At 38.7% G+C, this 10,425-nt stretch overlaps 1 protein-coding gene across 3 annotated transcripts in view; it reads left to right on the plus strand.

The window, feature by feature from the left end:
* Positions 1 to 10,001, plus strand: part of NAV3 (neuron navigator 3) — a 596,222-nt gene extending 586,221 nt beyond the window's left edge. For all 3 annotated transcript variants that reach the window (XM_030323286.1, XM_030323287.1, XM_032594013.1), the window contains 2 exons: positions 2,765 to 2,968; positions 7,411 to 10,001. In XM_030323286.1, coding sequence (XP_030179146.1) covers positions 2,765 to 2,968; positions 7,411 to 7,530 — 324 coding nt within the window. In that variant the 3' untranslated portion in view covers positions 7,531 to 10,001. The remainder of the gene's footprint in view (positions 1 to 2,764; positions 2,969 to 7,410) is intronic.
* Positions 10,002 to 10,425: the final 424 nt, after the last annotated feature.

Below are 10,425 nucleotides of genomic sequence, written 5' to 3' on the forward strand. Positions count from 1 at the left end.
CCTGCTTGGGATTCTCTGTCTCCGTCTCTCTCTGCCCCTCCCCCACTCATGGTGTCTCTCTCTCTCTCTCTCTCTCTCTCAAAATAAATAAACTTAAAAAAAAGTACCTAAGTTCTTTTTTTTAATATTTTAATCAGTATTATTTATAAAACACTATTCTGAAAATTATAATTTTATACAGCTTCCATTTAGGCAAACGTATGACCATTAGAGTAATGTGTTTCCCAGACTAAAACTGGGAGATATTTCAAAATTACTATTTTTTTAAGTTCACTTATTTTGAGAGAGAGACAAGCGTGCATGCACACAAGTAGGGGAGGGGCAGGGAGAGAGAATCGTAAGCAGGCTCAGCACTGTCAGTTAAGAGCCCAATGTGGGTTTAAACTCATCAATCTACATTCAGTCATGACCTGAGCCAAAATCAAGAGTCGGTCACTTAACCAACTGAGCCACCCAGGCACCCCTCAAAATTATTTTTGAAGAGGGGTAGAAATGTCTTGTTTCTTGCTGTGGGTGTAGATGTTTAGTAATAGGTTAGTGTGAATACTAAATCAACCATGATGCGGGGAGTGTAGAGGGGGAAATCTAACACAATGGAGAGATAAGAAATCCAGAAATCCATTGGCAGATGATATTCCTGGGGTGGTCCACATATATGTTTTCTGTAAGAGCAGGAAGAAAAGGAATCACGTGTGTTATAAACCATTTCCTTGGATTCAAAACCTTGAATTAGAACAAGAGGTGAAAAAACAAAGCCTGACTGCAAAGATGAAAATCTGAGTTGAGAGGAGTGGAAAAATTTCTTTTTAAATGAATGCTTTGATGAGGAACCATATGGGGATACTCTCTGCCAGATGTTCTAGTTGGAAAAAAAAAAAAAAAAAAAAAACCTCTGGTGATAACAATGGATTCTGATTTTTATTCTGGTGATTCTACCTTTCTTGAAATGTGAACAATCTACTTATAGTATTCTAAATACTTAACTATATCTCCTTTCCATTACTTTTATATAGTATCTATTTTACTCTGAAATATAGAATTGGACCTATTTAGCATTTTATTTTATTTATTTATTTATTTTAATATAAAAACATTTCTTTTTTTTTTTTTACATTTTTTTTTTTTTTTGAGAGACAGAGACAGAGCACAAGTTGGGGAGGGGCAGAGAGAGAAGGAGACACAGAATCCAAAGCAGGCTCCAGGCTCTGAGCTGTCAGCACAGAGCCTGATGTGGGGCTCAAACTCACAAACCATGAGATCATGACCTGAGCCGAAGTCGGACACTTAACCGACTGAGCCACCCAGGCACCCCAATATTTAGCATTTTATTAGCCACCTCCAATTTTGCTCTCCTTGGTGATTCATTAAAAGGTTGGCATCAGTTGATTCTAGACTTTCATATTCTTTTTGTAACATATATTTTCCAAGAAATATAAATTTTCGTTCAATTAGCTTAACTTGTATAGCATGCTTTGTCTTACAGATCTATAAAGCAGGTTTTTAACTAGAGAAAACTTTTGCTCCAAAACAAGAGAACTATAAAAAAAAAAAAAAAAAAATCTAGGATTTCTACTCCTGCCATCATCTCCCAGGAAATACACAGATATCAGGACCTGGCCTCCTCTCTCTCTCTCTCTCTCTCTCTGTCTCTCTGTCAAGTCAAGGCTGACACAACCCTGCATAGTTCCTCCAGGAGAAACCCAAAAGATAATTCGAAGGCAATCCGTGTGTCTTTTATGGTGTCAATGTCCACCATTTTGCTCTTGTCTAACTGAACCACAATAAGCCATAGAGAACAGCTCACAGTATGCTATCTGGGACCAAATATGCACCTGGTAACCAGGATTGCCCTCAGTCGAGCAGGTCAAGGAGAAAGGGAAGTACATCAAAGAACAAGTTTGCCCATGTTACTGCTGTCTCCTCTTCATTTTAGCTTGTCTTTCTGTCCCCCTGCGGCCTTGTGATTGTTTACAAAGTCCCCTCTACCTCTTTCTCTTCGGTGTGCCCTTCTTAATAGTTTCATTTTTTCTTCCAGCTTAAAAAACTTTTAGCATATCTTGTACTCGTCTTCTCCCCTCGAATCCACTGCCAGTACTTTAACAAGGCTTTATTATCTCTTTCATACTGACTCTCCTTCCACTTGAGTCCTTCCATTTCCCATTTTTCTCTTCTTTTACCACTGACCTTATAAATATATATCTAAAAAGAGTTTTTACGGGGAACAATGAAATTATTGGGGGAAATTAATCCAAAGAAAATGGCTATCAGAGAAAGGATCCTTATTTTCAAAGAAAGTTTGAGTAGAATGAGGTTGACAGAGAAAAAGTCTCTTATTTGATTTATCATCTTCCCAAAGTGCACTTTAGTAGAGAACTCTGTTTACTGTCTAGCATGCCTTGTTTCAGTTCTCCCTCACTGGAACATTCCTTTCTCAGCTGTGAGTTTTCTTTTGGTTAATAAAATTACTAATGAAGATAAATGTGCGCCGTGATATTTATATGCGTTTTACATAAACCTCCCTCACCCTGTCTCCCAAATGGTGACCACCTAGCCCAAATGGTCAGCTTCATTTTGTTTCTCCTTCAAGTTTCAAGAGAGATATGTACACAGATGTGTATTTATAATCTGAAAAGTTGTATACAGACACAGTCCGCTTGAAAGGCCCCTAAGAACTCAGGGTGCAAAGGAATCAGTAAGTTAGTGTCACCTGTTTTACTGAATAGAAATATATTTTATATTTATTAAATATGTAACCATTTTTTAGATGTATGGGAAACGGGCACCTTGGGAAGACCCCTCAAAGTGGGTGCTTCACACATACCCATGGAGCTCAGCGTCTCTGCCTCAGGATGGTCCAGCATTACTTCAGTTGCGACCAGAAGATGTTGGGTACGAAGGCTGCATAGCCACTAAGGAAGCCACAACCTCAAAGCACATTCCACAAAGTGACACGGAAGGGGATCCTCTGGTAAGAAACTGATGTGTGATCCTTCTAATATAAGTTTAATTACAGTGTGTGGTCATCACTATTTAGTCATTTGTACCAAGGATATAGTTATCTTAGGTAGGATTTGGTACTGTCCTGATATAGGTATTTAGTTTTAACTCTTACCTTTGGCCTGCTTTCATTGGGTGAAATTCTTAAAGGCCAACCTTGAATGCTTAAAAATCAAGAAACACTAAAACTAGGCCGTATTCTATGACCCTAATTTTTATCTCATTAGGTGTAAAACTGTGTAAATAAATTAATAAATCTTCGACATTACAGACTCAATTCACTAGGTATTTAAGAGAAAACTGAATTTTGTGTTTAACTTTTAAAAAAGAAAATAATGTAACATACACTTGGAGAACTAAAGAATATTTTACATATATCAACTAGTTTGACTAAATTTAGAATTAGTCTTTTGTTGCCTGTGGTAAAGAATAAACTGACTTGGAAATCAAAGGGGACTTATTCTCCCTGTCCTGCTTAATTTGCAATTGTGTGTAGCTTAATAAAGATGAGTAAAACTCCAAAGTATGAGTACTCTGAAAATATTAAGTAAAGGGTATTATTAGGAAAATATTTTATCTTTATGTATTTATTTTTTTATGTTTGTAGATGCATTTGTATAGATTGGTATCAAATGTAGTGTGTTTATTAGCTTACCATTCTAAAGAAATCACTGGACTTGCACATTCCATACAGAAAGAAAAGATACTGAAAAAAAAAGCCATTTTGCTACTTAAAACAAATGAACAAAAAAGAAAATGATTAAAAATCATAACTTATGATTATACCCAAGAACATAAAATGACTTGATATTTTATGGAATATTCCTATACCCTCAACCCCAATACATATACAACGTTATCATCCCAGATGACCATTTTTAACATTTTGGGGGTTACATGTGAACAGCCTCAGAGATTTTTAAGATCTTTTCCCCAGCAAAGTGCACTCACACACAGGAAAATTTGTGTACTATTTCAAAGGCTTCCATAGAGTCATGGAAGTATACGTATAGACCTGCTTAGAGTCCGGGGGACTCCTATATAGGACTTCCTATATTGGACTTTTGCTCTAGACCATCAAATCCTTAAGGGCCTAGACTTGTATTTTTATTACAGGTAGCTGGCCCTTTAGCTTGTACATAGCTTGAAATCAACAGTGGTGGAGGGATTGGTTTGGATGCAACATAATTGTGAGCATACACTAATTAATTGCTTATAGAATGGTTAACATTTAACAGTAAATATAAGCTTTAGAGTACAAGTATGGGTTATCACATATGAATTTTTTTTTTATTACTTCTAATCTTACCTTTGTAGTGTTGATAGACTGTGTCTGCAGTAGGGAGAGGTTTTATAGCGTTTGTTTTGAGAATTATACTGTAGAGTAAGTTATGCCCTCAGCTTTCCCAATTCCCACACTCCTCATCAGCTAAACCCATCCAGCAATCTTCCCTGGCTCTGAATGCTCTTGTCTTCTAGTGTGGAAAAGAGGTCCAGAATCTCCCATAGTGAGGGAAAATTAGTGTTAAAAAAATCTGATTCTTAAACAGCTGCTCAACTAAATATCTCAAGAAACAGGGATTATGAACTGTTAAATAGCAGAAGACTTATCTAAAAGTAAATCTTTGGATCAGGCATATTCTGATAAAAAAATAAATATTCTCTTGATCTGCTTTTATTGTAGTTCTATAATTACTAGCATCAAGTAAAATATATTTGCGGTCCAATCTAAATAAAAAGTATTTGGAAAAAAATCCACTATTTAATGTCAGAAATATATATTTGGATATGAACAAGGATTCAGGTTTTTGGTGCATCTCCCAGTGTTTGATTCATTATCAATAAACTCATTCATAGTTCCATAAGTATTAATAACTATGTACTCAGAGCTAAGACCTGGTGGTCAGGACATAAATAAAATATCATTTCTGATCTCAAGAAGTTCACAGTCCATTAGTGGAGAGAGATGTCTACTTATATAAATTATAGTTAAAGAATAGTAGTCACATGCTAGGTGAAGTTGTGAGTCCATTGAGGAAGTGATTAGAAGAAAGCTTCACAGAGAAGGAGATACTTGAGCTGCATCTGGAAGGATGAATAGAAGTTCATCCTTGGCTGGAGAACATCCAAGATCAAGGAAGCAGCAGGGGAACTGTGAAACAGTATAATAAAAATGATGAGTTTAGGAAGCTATATGCAGATTGGTGAGATTAGAACAAAAGGGGCAAGAACAATTGAAGCTACAAAAGTCTGCAATTGCTACGTTATGCCCAAGGCTTTTTTATCTCTGAAGGAATCACACAGATAATGAGGCATTACCAAAGGTGTTTGGGCAGGGCACTTAACTTACCTTAGCTAGATTTGCAAGTTATAAAGATCACTTTGGTAACAGAACAGAGGACAGATTAAAAGAGAGAGGCTGGAGGCTGGGAGCCCAGCAGATTTGTAAATAGCAGGGGTGATAAGGACCTGACCAAGGACAAGGCAGAGGAGAGGAGGGAAATTCTTGTGCAGAAAATAATGATTTATCCCCATGACTATTGGTTCAGATGTAACCTTGCCCCCTCTTGTAATCTCCTTTGACCTGAACTGTGAGAAAGCAAAGTAAATCCCTTGTGTACATTTATTATGGATCTGAGACTTGGAACTTATTCTAACAAAATGTATTTACTATATGGCACAATTTTCATAGATTAAGACTTTAATAACACTTCTGTTATATCATAAAACGTTTATAGCATTCAGCATCCAAGCGATTTGAAACATTTATGAGTGAGATAGAATAATAACCCTTTAAACAGACTTCATTTACAATTTCTACTCTTAGTAAATCAGGAGGACGCTCAACACAAAATTGCGTTTCACAAATTCTCTTTACTCAAATGTTTGAACATACAGCTGGCGACTAATGTGGGAGGAATTGACACCAGAAAGGAGAGAGACAGTATGAATGTGAATGGAGGTTAGGGTGTGTGGGTGACAGAGAGAGAGGGAGAGAGGGAGACAGAGAAAGGAAGCGTTGATGGAGATTTGGCTTTTTGCCTTATTGGGTTTGAGAGATTGTCACTACTTTCAAATCTGTATGTAGCTGATTGAATAAATTCAGAGAGTTAGACTAACAATTATGTTGAAAAATATTGTCCTGAAGAATATGAAAATGACTTTAAAATGTGCTATAAACTGTGAACTTCTTGGTGAGAAAGGCATACTTGCTGTAATTGGTGATTATCAGTTTATCATTTATTTCAAAAGCATTTATTGAACACACATTTTACACTGAGCCCGCAAGCATGCATAGCCTAACGTATCACTAAGGGATCCTTTTTTAAGATTTTTTTTTCTTTTGGATCAGATTCTCTATTTCTCTAGGTTGGAAAAAAAAAAAGAACAACTTTGATGACTTTATAAAATAATACATTAGTCTGCATTAAACAACAGAAAGATGATTACAATTTATAGAATCCCTCGACAAGAAAACAAGTCCACTCCTTTCATGAAGACAGGTGCCAGTTTTTCTGCGCTTTCTCAAATGGTTGCACAATCCATCCACAATTTGCTTTTAAACAATTCTTCTTTTGTCTCCAAAGTGGGTCTGCAGATCTTACCACAAGCCAAGCAAGGTGGCTGCCTTTTATTTTGTAAGACATGGAAACGCTAGCTGTCTTTCTCCCCAGGTGCTTTCACGCATATGCCCCTTTTACTGGAACACATATTACCATTGTCCTATCAGCTGGGAGACCTGAGACAGCTGCTGCTGTTCCAGAAGGCGGCTCTTGTTTTCAGTGGCGTAGCAATCATATTTTAGCCAGAAATTGCAACAACGTCAGAAACTTGACAGGGATTCTTTCCTTCTCCCTCTTCCAACACTCATGGTCGGCTTCGTTCACTCACCTCCTTGGAGGTCAGCTCCTGAACAGCAGATGGTGTGCTTGAGTGCGGCAGCTGGCTTCATTCCCTTCCGTCCCCTCCTTCTCTCAGGGGAGCGCGAGTGGGCGCCAGTGTGCGCGTCTGCGTGTGTATGAACATTCACGACTTTCCGTTGCCATTCAATGCTTTCTGCTTCTCCCCGCCAAAAAGCTAGGCAGCTTGGCGAACTCTCCAGCAAAGAGCCCAGATGTCCAGCTGTGATAGGGTTTCCTTCCCAGTCGCCCTGCTGGAGCAGTATTCATTCACGACCCCAAATAAAAGAGCTGTCTCCAGGCCCTGTTTTGTCCTTATGGTTTGGTGGCGTAGCCGTGTTTGGGAGAAACCGTGTAGGAGCTGGAGGCAACTAATAAAAATCTCAGATTGTTTTCCCGTTTCACTTGGACGGGATGAGACGGTGCCTCCGTGTGGCTCAGGGCCGTGTGTTTTGTGGGGCTGGCTCGCTCACTGCATCACTGCCTACATCGATGTCTCTTTTTCTTTCTTCAGATGAATATGCTAATGAAACTCCAAGAAGCAGCCAATTACTCGGGCACACAAAGCTGTGACAGCGATAGCACCAGCCACCAAGAAGACATTTTAGACTCATCTCTCGAATCTACTCTCTAGAGGGTGAAAAAAGTTAGGGGAAGAGACTCATGCTTTTTCGAAATGTGTAAAAAGTAAAGTATTTTCACTAAACCACTGCCAGTATGAAAGCACCCTGTCAGGGGCCCTGACCCAGAGTTGTGGTCTCCAAGGAGGCAGCTGAACCGAGTCTGAACCGCCAAGATGCTAAATTGAGATGGGAGCTTAACTTTATTTTGTTTCTAGGCATTTTTATATCCGTGGAGTGACGTACGGCTCCACTGCTCAACTGGAAAGGACCCTAATGACAGGGCAACCGAATAGATTGCACACGGGATAGCCAAACTGGACTTTATTTTTCTCCTCTTTAAAAGTTTACAGTGCAGACCTTTTTTTGTCCCCTCCTTTCCGTTTCCTCTGACGGGCCGTCCTCCCCAGGCAGCGCCCCTTCTCCGTCCAGCCTCCTTTGTGCCACATGGTGCTGGTCCCAGGGCTCCAGTAGTGTTCGTGTGGTGCGCTCACCCCATTGCAAAATGCAGCCACGAGGCCAGCCCTCCATCAGCACAAAGGGAATTGTGCTACCGCCAGGAAAACACTACTGCGGCGAGCTGGATACGTGCCAATGTGATTCCTAACTGCCACGTTCACACGATGTGCTCCGCCCACTTTTCCGTGTATGAGTCACAGGTTTTATAAGGTTGTTTTTACCACAGTGGTCTTTGTAAACCACCTGCCCACTCCCTTAACAAGAGTTTTATACCAATTACTAGTCGACACTGACAAAAGGCTTTTTAGGGCTTCGTTCGTTTGAGCCTTTTCAGTGAAAGAAGGAACATTTCCTATGGTGCTGTCTCACTGCCTTAAAACAGATTTCTACAACAGTTTAACAGCTGGTTTAAATCCTAAACCACTGGTAATTTCCACTGCCTTTTCATTTACAACCAAGCAATGCCAGTTAATACAATAGCCTCATCTCTATAAATCTTTTTTTTTTTTTTTTTTTTTTTGAAGAATTGGTTAGGAGAAAAAAAAAATCAGTATTTTTACCTGGGGTGTTTAGATTGCCCTTTCTCCAAAATGTTCAAGTAACCCGGAAACCCTCTCTGACCGTCACTTAAAAGCGAAGACATGTGGCTGAACTCCATCCAGTTATAGGCAAGAGAGTTTTAGAAGGAGGGAGATTTGGAGATGCAACATGAGCACAACTGTCTGGCTTTCCTCCCCGATTCCTTTTCTTCTTATTACTGTTACTCTTAGTTTTGAGCATGTCGTTTCGATTGCTATTGTCGTACACGAGAAATTCAGCATTAAAGAACACTGAAGCAGTGTAGTCACTGTGGAAGAGGAAGCATTTATACTGTAAAAGAAGGTTAGATTTGCACAGTCTACTGGGTAGGTATTGTAAATAATCATTTTAAAAACTCGCACAAATCCAAACAGACACACACGAAAATGTATCTTATCCCGTTGGTGTTAAGCGGTGTTTCGCTTGCTGAGATTTCCTGTACATTGCGAACAAATACAGAATGCAAACCCTCGAAGCTGTTATTATCCGGCGTGTTTGTCCTGTACTTACAGTTGTTATGACTATGCAGGAGCTATCAGTGCTAGAGTGAGCATGCTTCAAAACTGTTCATGAAGCCAATACGTATTTGGAAAAGAAAAATGTCCAAAAGTGCATCTGTTGTGGCAGGCTTTAAAGAGAGTGCATGAAAACTGATGGGAATCATTGGAGAAGTTACCACCATCCACAGGACGGGTCTTTAAGTTTTTAGAACCGAAGGGCTAGGCCATGGTGTAGACTTTTTCTATGCACGTGAAAATATGTTGCTTTCAGGAGGTGCAATTGGTGCTACTCTCTGTGACCACCCGTGGGTCAGTTGCTCTAGAACAATAACAACACAAGACATCTGTGCAGTTTTCAGAGTGTCTCTAAGTCTCTAGGTCCTACCCGGTGCTATTGCCCTAAGGGAAATCTGAACCGAATTTATGCACATAGAATTGTCACCCTGACTTTGAAGCCTCAAACATGGATCAAAGCTGTTTTGAAACATCACTATATGTAGCTGGATGAGTGACTAGTTGCCCTTGTATAATACGTGATCTAAAACAATTGCTAATCTTTCCCTGCCATTTCGAGAAACACAATCCAAACATGATCATAAACAGAAATCCCTGCAATACATCCCAGTAGGTTCACCTAGTTTACAACTTAAACTAGTTTGTGAAACATTTGTCTGTAAACATTTTATATTTTGTACATTTTTGATGTAACATATCATGTAAATAGGCAGAAACAGTGAAATAAATCATCCGAAAAGTTTTGTAGTCTTTGTAAAGCCCTGACAATAAGTACTTGGTGTCAATGGACTTAACTGGATGATGTATTTTCTATTGGTTTATTGTTCCTCTAGCTTGTAAACCAGCTTGCATATATTTTTTTGCAAACGTGCACCCTGTATCTGTCTAAATTATTACTTTGCCATTAAAGTGGAATTATTTATTGACAACGAGGTGTGGTGTCTGTGTATGGAGAAAAACTGAATAACCATGTGCCAAAAGTGTCAAGCTTTCAAACGTTGCTTGTACTAATACGCCATCAACAGGGATGTGTGTAAATTTTCATTTTTTATATCTTACAGAAAGAATCACATAGGTTTTAATAAATAAACTAAGGGTACTAGAGATAAATAAACTGAGGGTACTAGAAATATTTTTTAATGAAATTTATTCAGTGAGTATTTTTAGAAAACTGTGACTAGTGTAAATGTTTGATTATAAAATAAGAATTGATATAAAATAGAATATTGATATTACCTAAATCAACTTAAGTGTTTGTGTATATTTCATTAAATCCTCGAGTTTCTAAAATACTTATTTTGAGAGAGAGAGAGAGCATGTGGAAGGGGCAGAGAGAGAGGGTGGCTCTCTCTACAC

The sequence above is a fragment of the Lynx canadensis genome, chromosome B4 (assembly GCF_007474595.2).
Source record: "Lynx canadensis isolate LIC74 chromosome B4, mLynCan4.pri.v2, whole genome shotgun sequence".
Classification (NCBI taxonomy): domain Eukaryota; kingdom Metazoa; phylum Chordata; class Mammalia; order Carnivora; family Felidae; genus Lynx; species Lynx canadensis.